This window comes from Dendrobates tinctorius, unplaced genomic scaffold, assembly GCF_039654945.1.
Source record: "Dendrobates tinctorius isolate UK_male_01 unplaced genomic scaffold, ASM3965494v1 ptg000196l, whole genome shotgun sequence".
In the NCBI taxonomy this organism is placed as follows: Eukaryota; Metazoa; Chordata; class Amphibia; order Anura; family Dendrobatidae; genus Dendrobates; species Dendrobates tinctorius.
The window spans coordinates 6,437,501-6,455,608 of NW_027361863.1; the positions used below are offsets into that span (position 1 = coordinate 6,437,501).

Sequence of the window (18,108 nt, forward strand, 5' to 3'; positions counted from 1 at the left end):
CTGGGCAACCCCTTTAAGTCTGACTAATAAAGTCTCTTTACATGAACCCTTTTTAAAAAGTACTATATCCAATTTTTGAAAAAGTTCCTTGTATGGCTTTTTTCGTACTCCACGTCATGTGATGGGTGCTTGTACCTGTAACGAGCCATGTACCATGGACCAATCAATGACCAGGACAGATCTGCATCCACTGGAAATGAACAATGACGCAAGCAGAGATCTTGAAAATCACAAGGAATTGACACAGAAAATGTATTGAACAATTCTATAAATATTCTACAACGGACGACCCAAGGACTTATTTTATTTTTTATTTTATTGCTATGTTTTGTGTCCTTTAACCTTCAGATATTTGGATTCAGATTTATTAGACTATGGTCTGCGCAGTCTATGGGACCCCTGGGACCCTCTCACGTCCTGACTCCTAGACGATGGATGCGCTCCAGGCAAACTACAAACGGCTTGTGGTGGAAGCTGATCAATGGGCAGGATGGCGGTCTTGGTCTTATTGCATTGCTATATATTTATATTCACAGATCCCCCTTTAATGATGCTGACTACCGAGCGGCTGCAGGGTCCCCTCACTCGGGCGGGACTGTGCTAATATACTAACTCCTAACTAGTAAGAAATATCATTCTAATGAGTTGGAAATGACTTAAAAACTGTATTTACTTGTTCCATGACACGACGCGTTTTGGAGCCATCTATAAAAGGCTGTTATTTAAATAGAATAGACTTGGCTAAAAAAAAAACAAAGAAAAAAAACATGGCCGACTCGTTGTTGTGATCTGTAATTGTCAGCGGTTTGATCCAGAGTTTCATTGTAACAAAGAATAATGGCCTGCCCTATCTTCATTTTACACTGGCACATTAAAGGATGTAATGCAGCTCGTAAGATAGTAATGCTCGGCACATAATGGCGCCGGTAATTGCCTGTTTTCAATCACGCCGCTGCAGCCCCTACGCTCTATCATCTTTCCAGAAATGCAGCTGATCATAAAACTGTCAAATAATGACATAAAATACACACAAATTAACATTTTTTAATGACTTTAATGCCGACGCTCTGGAATTCGGAGCCGACAGCAAAAGCCATACAATTAAAATCCGGACCTAATCTTAAAGGATATTTCATGAATCACCTGCAAATAGAAACAGATCACATATCCCATATGGGGTCTCATGACTTTATTTAAATAGGTCCTTGGGTGTGATATAAGCTTCTCGAACTCAACGTCAAGGGTTTAATGTCAAAACTTACCCCTACTGCACTTTTGACAGTCCCGTAAGCTGATCACTTGATGTTGGGACTCCAAGCGATCAGCTAAAATCTGAAAAGAACTCAGCATCAAGGATTTATACTGCCTGCAGTGCCCCTGCAGGTGAAGTCAAGTATTACACTGTTCTCATTTAAATGTATAGGCAATCCATACAATGCATGGAGTCATTTTCCACTCTTTCTAATTGCTGAGGATACTGATATTAAAGGAGTTGTTTTATTTGAAAACCCATTGTCAGGAAATTTGGGGTAATAGAGAAGTGTCCTCATAACTTTGAAACAGTGGGTAAATGCCCAAAGAGCATTGTTCTCTATTTGGAGAACCTGTCAGCTAATTCATGCTCCCTAAACTGTGGGCAGCATGAATCAGAGTTTGGTTGCACGATTGCAACCGGGTTTTGTTTTTTCGGGTGTTTCAGAAAGGATAGACTGTACAGATCAGGCCATGGATCACAGTCCATGACCAGACAATTTTCAGTACAGGTCTAGGCTGCTTCCCCCTTCTCTCCTCTCTAGGTGATTGACAGGTCTCTCGCTATGGGAGTGACCTGTCAATCATCTGCAACAGTGCTGGGAAAAAATGGCTGGCCGTGAAAGCCGGCCGGCTGGAATAAGTCTGATATTTGTCTATGGTTCCCAGCTGGATGTTTGTCGTTTAAGAGAAAAATATTTCTAGTACTGTCCTAGGCCGCCTTCTCCCATCCCCTCTCTAGGTGATTGACAGGTCTCTCGCTATGGGAGCGACCTGTTAATCACCTGCAGCAGTGCTGGGAAAAAACGGCTGGCCGGGAAAGCCGGTTGGCTGGAAAAAGTCTCATATTTGGCTATGGTTCCCGGCTGGATGTTTGTCATTTAAAAGAAAAATATACATGGCTGCAATAATGCTGCTTGTGGTTTGGGGAACATGAATCAGGTGACAGGTTCCCTTTGAAACCACTAATCTTAGGCTATGCTGAGCCTAGAAGAAAGACTAACTTGTAATCCCTGATGTCCATTTGTTCCATCTGTGGTTTTGTGCCACTGACTAGAGTTCAGCGACTTTGGTCGGATCTGGTTTCGTGAAACCCGAATGAAACAATATTTGAGTCGGATGAAACTGGTCCGACTAGGGCAAAAAAAGTCGGAGCTTCTTCCGAAACCCGACCCCAATGCAAGTCAATGGGAAATAAAAGTCTGTATTGAGTGGATGACATTCCCCATTGACTTGCATTGGGGTCGGGTTTCGGAAGAAGCTCCGACTTTTTTTGCCCTAGTCGGACCAGTTTCATCCAACTCAAATTTTGTTTCATTCGGGTTTCACGAAACCCGATCTGACCAAAGTCGCTCAACTCTACCACTGACATGCTTTGTCCTGTGCCATGATGCCCATAACGTGTGTATTTCCCTGTGGTTTGGTCTTTAGACAAAACCTTGATGTCCACCAGTCCTTACCTGCTTGCTTTTATCGCAGTGACCATGTGATAGCGGCTCCTGTGCCTCCATATTCCTTTACAGAAAAGGAACATCTGTCCCCTGACCAGCGTTTTGTCTCTTGGGATCTTTCTTCTCATAGGAGAAAACTGCACCCCAGTAGTATGTTCTAGAACCTGGCCCTTATCCAGATAATAATGGCTCATATGTTCCTCCCTTTGTGAATAGTGTTATGGAGAGTTTAAGGAACCAGATGACATTTCCATAACACACTACAAACCCCCACAATATTATCTGAAGTTACTGTGACCACTGAGGGTGCCTATATCTGTTCCTCGTAGAGTTGGACGTCGGGAACATGCAGATCCTTACATGGAGGAACTCAATCCAGGAGATGCTTCAGAACCAGAAGGAAGGGGAACCGGTGAGTTGGGAACATTATTGTATAGTTGTTTCCTAATTCTTGTTTTGTGCAGTTTAAGGATGTTTCTATAAAAAAAAATAAGTATCACATAAGACAATCCAGATCCACGCCTTAAGGAAAGTATGGGGTTGGCTGTAGGACCGTATCTGGCCACTGGCTCCATCTTGGTCTACAATGAAGTCCTGTCTCCTTGCTGGTGGTGACCACTTTCCTGTCTAGCAGTAGAATTTGTCAGGATTTTCTATTTTTTGTCAGAATATTCTACTTTTAAAGGGATTGTGCAGTATTAAAAAAATACATGTCTGCCGTCCTTGATGAAACACCGCTGTCCGTGATTTGTGTCTGGAATTACAGTGGCAAATTTTACACTTTCTGTCCCTGGTGGTCAGTGGTGCGTGTAGTATGTCTGGTGGTCAGTAATGCATTATAAAATTGATGTCCCAGGTGGTCAGAGGTACATGTAGCATCTCTTTTCCTGGAAGTCAGTATTGCATTTAGAATTAATTATTTTCCCTGTTAGTCAGTGTTTTAGCATTTATGTCCCTGGTGGTCAGTGGTGCATGGGGCATTTATCTCCTTAGTGGTCAGTGGTGCATGCATAATTTCTGTCCCTGTTGGTCAGTGGTGCATGGAGTATTTCTATCCTTGATGGTCAGTGGTGCATGGAGCATTTCTGTCCCTGGTGGTCAGTGGTGCATAGAGCATTTGTGTCCTGGTGGTCAGTGGTGCATGGAAGATTTCTATCCCTAGTGGTCAGGGGTGCATAGATCATTTCTGTCCCTGATGGTCAGTGGTGCATGGAGCATTTCTGTCCCTGGGGGTCAGTGGTTCATGGAGCATTTCTATCCCTGGTGGTCAGTGGTGCATGGAGCATTTCTGTCCCTGGTGGTGAGTAGTGCATGGAGCATTTATGTCCTTGGTGGTCAGTAGTGCATGGCTCATTTCTGTCCCTGGTGGTCAGTGGTGCATGGCACATTTCTGTTCTTGATGGTCAGTGGTTCATGGAGCATTTCAGTCCCTGGTGGTCAGTGATGCATTTTTGCATTTCTATCATTGCTGGACAGTAATGTATTTTATGTTTATTTATACTGTATCTGTCTTGTTAGATGTTACTTGTTGTATCTGTTGTTATATATTATGTTGCCTCTTTGCCACAAAGAATTCCTTGTATATATGTAATATGTACTTGGCGATAATAAATTTGATTGATTGATTGATTGATTGATTTTTTCATGGACATGTACTATTTCCTGCCATAGAAATTTTGTTTACACAGGCTTTTCAGTATTTCAAAAAAGTAATATAATACCATTCACAAATAATTCCTATAAATGTATAAGAAGATCTATTTAATATTTCCGTAATAAAAGCTGAACTAATTTGGATTTAATTCTCTTCTTTTCTTCAGTCATTGGTGTAATTCCTCCATTTCTCCAGCAGGTGGCAGTAGAGAATTGTAAATTAGTTTCCAGTTTATTTATAAAAATAAACAAATATTTGCAGATTTCATTACTGGTCTCCTCCAGTATTAACCAGCGCCGCGCTGCAGCGCAGTCTGCCAATGTCACTCCTCTCAATCCTTATGTCAAGCATTAATCCCTGGAGTGTGCTGATTTTCAGAGCTTGTAATGCCCCCGTCGCTGAGGCTCGGCTTTGATATGTAACATTTAGGGTGATTTCTTGTACAAAAAATGTTGTTCCTAATCCCGACTTCTGCACAGAATCGCAATTAGAGGCTCAAGTTCTTGAAGAGACGGCAGAACATACAAGGCTGATAGCGATATAGTCAGGACTCTGTGCGCAGGAATGTTAATTATCCCGGGGTCGTCAGCGCAGAGAATGGCGATGATGTTGATGATACTATTGATAAGGAAATGAAATCTAGAAGATGACTTTTCGGTGACATTGTAATGTTCGAGCCTTGCCCTTCATACATCTTCATTGTTCTCGCCCCTGGTGCCAGGTCTTATCTGCAGGATGATAATTAAAGTGGCCCCTCCGGGTTTATCTCGCCGATCCAAACAATTTCATAATAAGACCTTATATCAGGGTCAATATGACGGCTGCTTCCTCCGATCACCTCTGGTTCTATTAACCCGAATCAAGATCTCCATAAGGTCCTATAATAATGTGAGCGTAAAAACTGGGGGAAGGGAGTGGAGTCATGGTATGTATTGGTCACGGACACATTTTTGGAGTGCATATAACTGGTTAATTATTGGGTGGCGGTAGGGTTGTAGGAATATTACCAGCACAGTCTATCAACATCCAGTGGTCAAGTAGTGGAGGCGCTATTGACCAGACCGAGAGAGCTGACAACTTTGTCAAACCAAAAACCTTCCATCTCTCCCCACCCTGCCTGACTGACAGCTGCGGCTTGCACTGAGCATTGTGAGATCTCAGCAGTAGGAGAGGCACTATGAGACAGGCAATCCGGTTAGGTGGGCAGAGATTCAGCTGTAGGGAGGAGGAACACTGAAGAGCTGTCGGTAAGGATAGGGAGATGGAGATGCAGCAGCAGGGAGGAGGAACACTGAGAAATTGTCAATCAGGGTAGGTGGGTGGAGATGCCAGCAGCTAGGAGGATGGACTTTAAGGAGCCTCCATTGAGTCTATGTGGGAGAGATTTAGTAGCAAGAGGAAGGGACATAGAGGAGTTGTCAATCAGACTAGGTGGACAGAGCTTCTAGTAGTTGGGAGGAGGGATGCTGAGGAGCTTTCAGTCTGATTAGGTGGGCAATGATGCAGAAGCAGCAGGGGGAGGGACACTGAGGAGCTTTCAGTCTGAGTAGGTGGGCAGTGATTCGGTAGCAGCAAGGGGAGAGGGACACTGAGGAGCTTTCAGTCAGGTTAGGTGGGCAGTGATGCAGAAGCAGCAGGGGGGAGGGACACTGAGGAGCTTTCAGTCAGGTTAGGTGGGCAGTGATTCGGTAGCAGCAAGGGGAGAGGGACACTGAGGAGCTTTCAGTCTGGTTAGGTGGGCAGTGATGCAGAAGCAGCAGGGGGGAGGGACACTGAGGAGCTTTCAGTCAGGTTAGGTGGGCAGTGATTCGGTAGCAGCAGGGGGAGGGACACTGAGGAGCTTTCAGTCTGGTTAGATGGGCAGTGATACAGAAGCAGCAGGGGGGTGGGACACTGAGGAGCTTTCAGTCTGATTAGGTGGGCAGTGATTCGGTAGCAGCAGGGGGAGGGACACTGAGGAGCTTTCAGTCTGGTTACGTGTGTTCAGCAGGGAGGTAGGGCACTGAGAAGCTGTAATTTAGTTTAGTTGGACAGAGATTCTGCAACAGCAGGGAGGAGGGGCATTGGGAAGCTGTCAGTCATCCTAGGTGGGCTAACATAAATTTTCAGAATGATTAAACATTGAATCTGACTTGGATTTTCCCATTAAGCATGCTGGATGCATCAGGTCTTCAGGTCTAAGAGATCTACAGTATATAATAATACATGCAGTTTGTATTGTAACATTTAGTGACAGGTCCGCTTTAAGCCAGAAAGTACAGTATTTATAGTTAAAGAAGATTTTAGGAATATTAAGATAAAAAATAAGACTACAGACGGAAAGTTTGTTAAAAAAGAAAGGTCACCTATTTAATTTTCCCACCTCTACTCCCCCATTCTCATCCATTGCTACTGCCCTGATGTCCTCACTGGTCTCAGTTTCCTGCAGCGATGATTTCACACATGTCATTATGACTACTGCAATCACTCATTGGGCTCAGTGGTCTTGCAACAGCAAGTACAGAGACTGGTGGGGGATCGAGAAGTGATAGAATGGGGACCGAAGGGGCAAGTTTGATTTTTTTTTATTGTTTTATGTCACTGTAAACTGTTTATATATTGTTAGAAATTGTTCTTGTGTTCAGTAAACTCTTAGGTGTCAAAGGGGGTGTACTCATTTATGCTGAGCACTGTATATAACTGGAAAAACAATTTGGTTGAGGGGGATCTGTTTCCTGGGCTCAGCATGATCCCCCTTATGGAAAATGCACTTTTACGAGTTGTTATGGCTTACATTGTAGGGCAGGCAGTGACACTAGGTTGGTTCACCGGCTGTTATTTTTTTCTATATCTATAGGGGGCGCTGTGACTGATTTCGATGGAGATGGCATGCTGGACCTAATCTTATCCCACGGGGAGTCCATGGCACAACCTATATCTGTCTTTAAAGGGAAGCAGGTAAATTTTCATTATTATTTGATACTGGGAAACAAGTTGGCGATGAAAGGCTAAAGGTGGCCACGAATATTAGACTGGTGTTGGCCACATCTTAAGATTTTGGAGGGGTCAGCCAACCATCTAATCTATGATCATTCATCAGAAAAAAACAGATCGAGCACTTTAAATAGTTTGTTCTCAATAGATAGTTCCAGGGCTGGGGCTGGAGACATTAAACAGGTGGTCCGCCTTTGGGGACATTTTGAGACGGGCCCTAAAGCGCAGTTGACCACATTTTGGTGGCGGCCTCGAATAGATGGATTCTGCAGAAAATGATGTCCGACAGAGCACATGGTGCGCCATTAAAGTCAATGACCCCTTCAGCACAAACATCTTAATCCCGTTTTCCAGGACTCCACACGTAAGCCCTGAGAGAGCCTCTGGGGAGGGAATTTGACCCATGATTTGAATGACCCCTGAATGGGACCTTCACCCATCTTGAGAATGAAGGAGTTGCAGCTCTGTCTTACCCCTGTCTACTCTTTGTACAGCATTGCTCTCATCTGCACAGTTTTTTTTGCCATCAAAAAAATCAGTATCGGCAACGGACTCAGGATCAGTGGGGGTCCCGGAGGTCCTGCTCCTTTTACGAAGGGTATTTCCTGTTTCTGGTTTGGAAACACTACCATACTGATGGAGTGCTCAGTACAGGATTAAAGGGTTCCCCCATCTCATACCAGGTATTTATGGCATATTGGCTCTACCTCTGGGAAGCCTACGTATTGAGAGAACTAAGATCACCTGACCCTCTTTCCACCGGGTGAAGTAGACATGATGCCTTGCTGCAAGAAACAAGCTTTGCCACATACTGGATTCGCATGGAGCACACATTTTGCTGGTCGTAACTTTGCCGGTCCATGAGCAATTACCAAGTTTAACCTCAGAGCAGATTTCATCAATACTGGAAGATCAGAATTACCTCTTAGTTCAGGTTGTGCCGCACGGTTATACTTAATAACTTTTTCTCCATCAGCTTCAATGATTTTTTCACTTTTTTCAGGATCGCACAGCCCACTGGGTAGATAACTGGATTAGAACAAATTACTATTGCAGACTGTTGTTTATGGTCTAGACAGACTAATGCGATGAATGGAGTAGGAGATGTCACCAAGAGACTCCTCGCTGCCCTGCAAGAATCGTAACGAGACGCGTTAGGCCTCCTCTATAGTTAGTCACAGCTACTCTCAGTGGCCAAAAAGTTTTAGCCACTAGGCAACTTTTCATTTTCCCAGGGAAGTTGCCCCATCTCTTGTGCTTAGATTGGAAGAGCTATTTGGGGGAAAGCCTGCTCATACTAAATGTTTCTAATGTGTAGCTGTACTAAACTCCCCCATGACCCTAAATGAAAACCAGATGGGTGACTGGTTACATAGACGTGGAAAGGATTGCCATCCTACTATGGTCACAGCACTTATTGGGCCGTGGAGCTCTAACGAGTTTATTACTATTACTTGTGCCAAAAAACAGCAGCCATGGGTTCTTCTAAGCAGCTGTCTAGCATTTTGAAAATTAAAATGGTGGAGGCCCACAAAGCAGGAGAAGGCTGTAAGAATTGTTTTCAAGTTGCTCTCTATGCGGTTCGAAATGTAATTAAGAAATAGCAATTAACAGGAACAGTGAAGGTCAAGATAATGTCTGGAAGACCAAGCACAATTTCAGTGAGAACTGCTTGTAGGGTAGCTACAGAGTCAAATCAGAACCTTCACTTGACTGCAAAAGACCTTCAGAAATATTTAGCAGACTCTGGAGTTGTAGTACATTGTTCTACTGTTCAGAGACACCTTACACAAATATAGCCTTCATAGAAGAGTTATCAGAAGAAAACCTCTCCTGCATCCTCACCATAAAATTCAGCGTCAGAAGTATGCAAAAGAACATCTAAACAAGCCTGATGCATTTAGGAAAAAAATTCTGTGGATTAATGATGTTAAAATCGAACTCTTTGGCCACAATGATCACAGGAATGTCAAGAGAAAAAAAGGAACAGAATTTCAACAAAAGATCATCCCAATGGCACATTGAGAGGGAAGAATGGATTCAATGAAATTTCAACAAATTCTTGATGCAAATATAGCACCATCTGTAAATAATCTGAAGCTGAAAAATGGATGGCTTCTACAAATGGATAATGATCCTAAATACCCGTCAAAATCCACAATAGATGACCTCAAAAGACCCAAGCTGAAGGTTTTACAATGGCCCTCACAGTCCCCTGATCTAAACATCATTGACAATCTGTGTCTAGACCTCAAAATAGTAGAGGATGCAAGACCACCCTGGAATCTCACAGAACTGGAGGAATTCTCCAAGGAAGAATGGATGAAAGTCCCTCAAATAATTGAATGACTCTTGTCTGGCTACAAAAAGCAATTACAAGCGGTGATACTTTCAAAGGGGAGTTGTCACGGGGCAGTGGTGGGAAAACAGGGGACGAGGAACCTGGGTCCCTGAACTGCCCCTCAGGCTAAGGGGGTGCCCTGACTTTCCTTAACTTACGGGTACACTTGATGGTAGTGAGGCCCAAGTCACCGACCTGTCCCTATCTCCTGTTTAGCCCTAAGCTAAACCCCCAATCCCCTCCTCAGGTGGTGAGACAAGGAAAAATGAACTGCACAAATAAAACAAAAGGAAAGACCAGACAGACACCTCGGGGTTAAATCAACTAAAAAACAAAACTTAGCTTTCTCTGCTGCAATGCACCGCACAGCAGAGTCAGGCACCGGAACAAGGTAATAGCTGAAGCTCCACTGCACTCAGCCAGCCCCTGACTCCAGCTTGGTTGGTCTCCAAAGAGGAAGAGTATCACCAAACGTTAGCTGCAGCACCTGGTGACCTTTTAAAGGAAGGGGGAGTGGTCACCACCTGCATAGCAAACAGACCAGCCATGCAATTACACCAGCAGCCACCGGGGGGGAAAACTGATATTAACCCCAGATGGCCTGAAAGGAAAAAAGGTTTAATATGCAAAGTAAAATCTGCCATAGATCCAAAAATGGATTGTGACAGTACCCCCCTTACAATGAGGGGCCTCTGGACCCTCAACACCACACCTCGCCAGAAAACGACCTACGGTGAGGACGCCTCGATCCATCAGAGTTCACCCCGGCAGTCACCTGACTCTCAGGTTTATGGCAAACGCAGACTGATGGAAGTGACAATAACGTATGCTCCGTAGGTGCCACAAATCTCCAGAGCGCCGACCTGGGGAACGAGTTGTATATGGGCATTACTGGGGGTAACTCCAGCTGGTAAGTCCCCGGGCTGAGAATGGCCGACACCCGATACGGCCCGATCACCTAAGAATTCCAGACCCCAGCAGCACACTTCCACCGGATATTTTTGGTGGACACCAATACATATTTGTTCACACACACACAGGTTCGGACCTGAACATTTATTGCCACACACATGTTTGCCACAAGACGGTGAACTCTTCAAGGAACTGACAGAGGCGTCCCCCTGTGTCATCACCCTGACACCCCCACAATGCACAGAAGGAACCACCACCCTCCTCTGACCCTTCCTCCTAAGAGAACTCTGACACTTAGGGTTAGCATGTGGTGAGGGTTGAGACTTGCCCCTACTCCCTGGCAGCACCTCTGCTGCCCCCACTGGAGAAGAAGGGGATGGTTGTAGAATGACGACAGAGACAGTAGCCCTTGGGCAGAAGCCCTCACACAACTGGCCGCAGCTGACTACTTCCCTGGACCGCCAATCTATGACCGGGTTGTGTTTTTTCGACCAAGGGAGGCCTAAAACGATGGGTGTTGGCATTCCCCCCCAAGATGTAGCATGACAGGGACTCTCCATGATGAGTCCCTATACGCAGATGTATACGCTATCTCCTGGTTTGTGGTGATCCCCCTTTTATGGCCTATCTTTTTCTTTGTTTTTGTTATATGCAAATGTATATTATCCACGACTTGGGTCAACCTCCCCTGGCTAAGTGGGACAGAGTCAATGGCCTGGAGGCTTAGGGGCTTGGCTAGCGTCCTACACCTCAGGCCATGGGTCTGGACAAAGTGAGCATTCACCAGACTGACTCCTGCTCCACTGTCTACAAGCAGCGGCATACCCTCACTTACCCCACCAACCACCACTTCCGCAGACAGGGTACACTGAGGGGAAGAAATTGAGGAAATATACACTCCCTGGTTGCCTCCCTCCACCGGACCAGGGGGATGCGGCTTTTTAGATGGAACAGGTATTTTGGCGCGAGCTGGGCAGACTGCAATGAAATGACCAGTCTGCCCACAGTAAAAACATGCACCCACACCACGGCGAACCGCAGGCAAACCCGTTGGGAACCAACTACTCCCACCTGAATGGGTTCCTCCGACTGTTCAGGTGTTCCTCCTCCCTAGCAAGGACTACGGGGGGCACATTTGGTGAGGCGTCTATTCAACCGGATGGCAAGGGATATGGCTGCCTCCAACGACCTGGGGGCAGCGTACTGCACCAGAGTATCCTGCAACTTTGGGGACAGACCCTGCACAAAATGACTCCTAAAGGCAGGGTCATTCCACTGTGTGTCAGTGGCCCACCTCCTGAACTCTGAGCAGTACTCCTCAGCAGGCCGGCCCCCCTGCTTGATCTTACGGAGTCAGGTTTCTGCCAGGGAGACACCATCAGGATCTCCATACACCAGTGCCAGAGCCGCAAAAAACCCGTCCACCTACCGTAAAGACGGCGAATCGGTCGGCAGTGAGAAGGCCCAGGATTGGGGATCACCCTTGAGAAGAGAGACAATCCCCACACACTGTTCCTCACTCCCTGATGAACGGGAGCGGAGCTTGAAGTATAATTTACAGGCCTCCTGAAAACCAGAAATGTATCTCTCCCTCCAGAAAACCTGTCAGGGAGAGATATCTTGGGCTCTGGTTGAGTCTGCACCTGAGCCGAGGCCCAGAACCCAACCAACTGCTGCAGTTGCTGCACCACGCAGCACCTTAAGCTCATCGGTGAGGGTCTAAAGCAGTTGAGCAATGGCCTGCTTTTGGGCCATGCCTCACGAGAAGAAAATGTGTCTGTTGGTGATAATGTCACGGGGCAGTAGTGGGGAAAACAGGGGACAAGGAACCTGGGTCCCTGAACTGCCCCTCAGGCTAAGGGGGTGCCCTGACTTTCCTTAACTTGGGGGTACACTTGATGGTAGTGAGGCCCAAGTCACCGACCTGTCCCTATCTCCTGTTTAGCCCTGAGCTATATCCCCAACCCCCTCCCCAGGAGGTGAGACAGGGAAAAAAGTGAACTGCACAAATAAAACAAAAGGAAAGATAAGACAGACACCTCGGGGTTAAATCAACTAAAAAACAAAACTTAGCTTTCTCTGCTGCAATGCACCGCACAGCAGAGTTAGGCACCAGAACAAGGTAATAGCTGAAGCTCCACAGCACTCAGCAAGCTCCTGACTCCAGCTTGGTTGGTCCCCAAAGAGGAAAAGTATCACCAAATGTTAGCTGCAGCACCTGGTGACCTTTTAAAGGAAGTGGGAGTGGTCACCACCTGCATAGCAAACAGACCAGCCATGCAATTACACCAGCAGCCACCGGGGGGGGAAAAACTGATATTAACCCCCAATGGCCTGAAAGGAAAAAAGGTTTAGTATGCAAAGCAAAATCTGCCATAGATCCAAAAATGGATCGTGACAGGAGTGCTACTAGGTACTAACCGTGCAGGGTGCACAAACTTTTGCATAGACATATTTTCCTTTTTGTAATTTTTAAAATGTAAAAGATGAAAATATATATTTTTTGGCTTAAAATACAAAGAAAATGTGTCATCTTTAGCTTTATGCCTTTTAGAGATCATTTCATTTTCCACTTGCTTAACTGTTCACAATAACAGTAATTTTGACCAGAGGTGCCCAATTATTTTCATGTGTCCTATTGATTTTTGAAATAAAAATTACGATAATGATTTATTTTTTAAAATTTTGAATTCTTTGAAAAATAAAAGTTGAAAAATAAAAATGTTGAGCTCACAGAGTTTAGATGTTTTAGTTTATTCAGGCTGCATTTAGGTGACTGTTTCTGGCTACATCCTAGTTCTTACAGGACTAACTGGACTTATTGTGTCTCTCAGGGCTTGAAAAACAATTGGCTGAGAGTGATACCACGTACCAGGTATGGTGCTTTTGCACGAGGTGCTAAAGTGGTACTATACACCAAGAAAAGCGGGGCTCATCTAAGAATTATTGACGGTGGATCTGGATACCTGTGTGAGATGGAACCAGTTGCCCACTTTGGCCTCGGTAAGTATTGATGGCTTCTCTTCTCCTTTCTGTTATCACACTGAAGATAAGCTATTTTTGTGTTGCCTAGTAGAGGAAGCCATGATCTAGTGTACGAAAAAGAGGTAGATGCGCTAAGGTCTCCGCTATCTAAGGGCCTCCACCACTCCGCACAGGATCATATGCAGTCTGATGCTTGTAATCCTGGGAGTTGAGCATATTTACTGTGTGAGTGGAGTGGAACTGAGCATGTGCGACCTCTGTGTATAGTAGTGTTTGTTGCACATGCTCACTGTCACTTCTATCACACCACAAAAGTGCTTAAAAAAAAATTACTTCTCTGCAAAGTCTGGGAGTCGTTCTACAGCAAAAGTGAGTTATCGCAGCTTCTAGGAATGTTGAACAATATGGCTTCCATTACCGCAATCATATGGGTTTACTTTTAACACATTTTAGTTATGCAGTGATTTCTCTCAAGCTTTCCCAAAACTATAATTTTAGAGCAAGGGTGCGCAATATATTATGTCCAAGGACCGCATTGCCATACTGAACCAATCACAAATGTCTCAAAAAATGTACAGGGGTACTTATATAAATGCATGAATACATCACCAGAACCACCAATACATTAATACATTACCAGAACCAAGTTTTGAGTATTTGAGGAGAATTTGGAGAGATTCTGCTCAGTTTCTGATTCAAAAAATAAGTGTGAACATACCCTATCTTATATGTTTTTAGAGCAGAAACTTGGCATATCCACCTCATGATTTCAATACTCTAGTTTTGAGGATTTTTAAGTTGTAACCTGGCCTTGAAGCATGGATTGGAATGCTATATTTTTACAGGATCAGAACCATTGTCAGCACATGAATGCAGTGCCAGAACCACCATCAGTACATGAATGTAGCACAATAACCACCATCAGTGCATGAATGCAGCATTAGAACCACGGTCAGTACATGAATGCAGTGCCAGAACCACCATCAGTACATGAATGTAGCACAATTACCACTATCACTGCATGAATGCAGCATTAGAACCACAGTCAGTACATGAATGCAGTGCCAGAACCACTATCAGTACATGAATGCAGTGCCAGAACCACTATCAGTACATGAATGCAGTGCCAGAACCACTATCAGTACATGAATGTAGCACAATAACCACCATCAGTGCATGAATGCAGCATTAGAACCACAGTCAGTACATGAATGCAGTGCCAGAACCACTATCAGTACATGAATGCAGTACCAGAACCACTATTAGTACATGAATGCAGTGCCAGAACCACCATCAGTACATGAATGTAGCACAATAACCACCATCACTGCATGAATGCAGCATTAGAACCACAGTCAGTACATGAATGCAGTGCCAGAACCACTATCAGTACATGAATGCATTGCCAGAACCACTATCAGTACATGAATGCAGTGCCAGAATCACTATCAGTAGATGAATGCAGTGCCAGAACCACTATCAGTACATGATTGCAGCACCAGAACCATTATCAGTACATGATTGCAGCACCAGAACCACTGTCAATACATGAATGCAGCCTCAGAATCACTGTCGGTACATGAATGCAGCACTAGAAATACCATCAATATGCAAAATTTTGTAGGAGTTGCTTTTACATAGAAAAATGCACTTGATTGATCATTTCTATACGGTTCTAAATAAATGCGTGCCACCATATATCAGCCTGATGGACACCAATAGAACATTATTTGGGACAGGTAAATAGAGTGTTATGGACATGACTGGTGATAGAGCTTCTGATTTTATAAGACAACCAAAAGGCTTGAAAGCAATAAACTCTTTAACATAGGAAAAATGAACTGTAAATATAACCGTGGTTAACTTTAGTTGATAAAATTGCAACTAATTTCCATCTGCAGTCTTCACTCATAGTATACAGTTTTTAACCTGATCAAAGTTTCAGATTTTTCTGTTGTGGGAGTTTCTCTCCAGTAATACAGGCTGGATGTGAGCTCTGTTTGTATCCAGGGTGCCGCTGTGTTCAGTAGCTCATATATCAGCACAACTTCTATCCTGCATTTATTTTCTCTTTAAGTGATTTCATCCTTGTCTACAGCTATTTTTTTTTCTGCCCTCCCTGAGACTGTATGTACTTTCCCCTTCCACTGCAGATCTGTGTACAACCCCCGCCTTCTACTTGCTGCTATCACTGTGAGAATGGAGGGGGAGTAAGACATAGCCATCAGCAGCAGCAGCTATGACAGATTTGTAACATTTTTTCGGCGAGATGAAGGACTTACAGAAACTCTGCAGCAGTAAAATGTTATAAAAGTTTTCAATGAAATATTTAAAAAAAAAAAACCTGTAGATATTGGGTTAATCTGCAGTGTTCTGAGCCTACCTGGCACTCGCACAGAGAGTCCTGCTACTGGGAGGATATGACATTTATACGTCCTGGCAGCCCTGAGCTTTCAGTCATAGGAGAGGGCCTGCGCAGCCTCATTCACCACCTAGAGCACAGTGAGCGGCATCTGTAACCGCGCCCTTGGGAAAGACTGACAGCCGGCTCTGACGTTGAGCTTCCTAGGCATGGAGCACGCGCTTGCAATCTCTTAACTATACAACTTGTGAGCTTTGAAGCTGGTCAGTTTCCTTCTTTTTCGATGCTACAGAGGGAAAGCTGCTATCTTAGCAACATCGGGGAGTGACCAGATTCAGCTATGCCACCTGCCCAAATTCTCAATCTTCAGGAGCCCTTAGCAGCCCCTCATCGGCAATAAGGCAGCCGAGAGAAAGAAGAGCGATGAGCCACTAAAGAACAAATATGAACCCCTTGACATGAAAAATTCTGCTCTGCTGCCTTTGAAATTTGCACTCATGCGTTGGATCGCAGCGATGAGTTCTTGTGTAACCTCAGCCTATGTGTAATATGTTAGTGAAGGCGAGGAAGAAGTTAATATCCCACCACCACACAAGCCGAGGGGGGCTTTCTGCTTCTTTCATTAGGGGTGATGAATTATCGATAATTGGGAAAGGCAGCAGCGTTCACAGGCAGTACTTCACTACCTGCTCTACTACACAAAATGTCCGATATATACAGTGCAAGGTTGGGGTTAATTGCGAGGCCCCGGTGCTTGAAGGGCCATTTGGGGAAGGCATTGATAGCTGGGACATAGTGAGCGGCACATTGATTTTTTTTCAAGTTTTGCCCCTAATAAACCTGTTTTCTAAAAATTATAGGTTGTGTGGCATATTGCAGCTTAGTTCCATCTTCAGGGATGGAACGCTTTTTAGAAGTAAGAAGACTTTTTTTTTTTTCAAATCCTACAACACCTTTAAGGCCTATTTTACTGTTTTTATTATTCAGGTGCGTTATCAATAAGGGAATTTTCTTACATGGAGGATTTTATTAAAGGAAGTGTACATTTACTGCACCAAAATGCCCCCAAAACTATTTTTAACCATTTTACATGGCAGTTTTACTTTTATTTTTGACTGTTTCCAAACCTCCATTAATAAAGCATCCGGGCAGATACTCCCAAAAAGTGCAAACAGATATTGGATTTTTCTTTCAATTTTATGTATATTTTCTCTATACCGTTAACTGTTTGCACCATGTTTGAAAGGCAACACCTACCCCCGCTGATCACCGATAGGACCCCTACCATATCTGAGAATGGGGTTCTGAAGATCCCTATCTGAATGGAGCGGTGGTTGAGCATGCACATACAGTCATATGTAAAAGTTTGGGCACCCCTATTAATGTTAACCTTTTTTCTTTATAACAATTTTGGTTTTTGCAACAGCTATTTCAGTTTCATATATCTAATAACTGATGGACTCAGTTATATTTCTGGATTCAAATGAGGTTTATTGTACTAACAGAAAATGTGAAATCTGCATTTAAACAAAATTTGACCGGTGCAAAAGTATGGGCACCCTTATCATTTTCTTGATTTGAACACTCCTAACTACTTTTTACTGACTTCCTGAAGCACTAAATTGGTTTTGTAACCTCATTGAGCTTTGAACTTCATAGCCAGGTGTATCAAATCATGAGAAAAGGTATTTAAAGTGGCCACTTGCAAGTAGTTCTCCTATTTGATTCTCCTATGAAGAGTGGCATCATGGGCTCCTCAAAACAACTCTCAAATGATCTGAAAACAAAGTTTATTCAACATAGCTTTTCAGGGGAAGGATAAAAAAAGTTGTCTCAGAGATTTAACCAGTCAGTTTCCACTGTGAGGAACATAGTAAGGAAATGGAAGAACACAGGTACAGTTCTTGTTAAGCCCAGAAGTGGCAGGCCAAGAAAAATATCAGAAAGGCCGAGAAGAATGGTGAGAACAGTCAAGGACAATCCACAGACCACCTCCAAAGACCTGCAGCATCATCTTGCTGCAGATGGTGTCACTGTGCATCGGTCAACAATACAGCGCACTTTGCACAAGGAGAAGCTGTATGGGAGAGTGATGCGAAAGAAGCCGTTTCTGCAAGCACGCCACAAACAGAGTCGCCTGAGGTAGGAAAAAGCACATTGGGACAAGCCAGTTACATTT

The 18,108-nt window shown here is 44.2% G+C and overlaps 1 protein-coding gene across 9 annotated transcripts in view; it reads left to right on the plus strand.

Annotated features, from left to right (window-relative positions):
* CRTAC1 (cartilage acidic protein 1) overlaps positions 1-18,108 on the plus strand; it is a 792,023-nt gene that overhangs the window by 714,499 nt on the left and 59,416 nt on the right. For all 9 annotated transcript variants that reach the window (XM_073552828.1, XM_073552833.1, XM_073552829.1 and 6 more), the window contains 3 exons: positions 3,032-3,114; positions 7,193-7,293; positions 13,417-13,585. In XM_073552828.1, the coding sequence (XP_073408929.1) occupies positions 3,032-3,114; positions 7,193-7,293; positions 13,417-13,585 (353 nt within the window). The remainder of the gene's footprint in view (positions 1-3,031; positions 3,115-7,192; positions 7,294-13,416; positions 13,586-18,108) is intronic.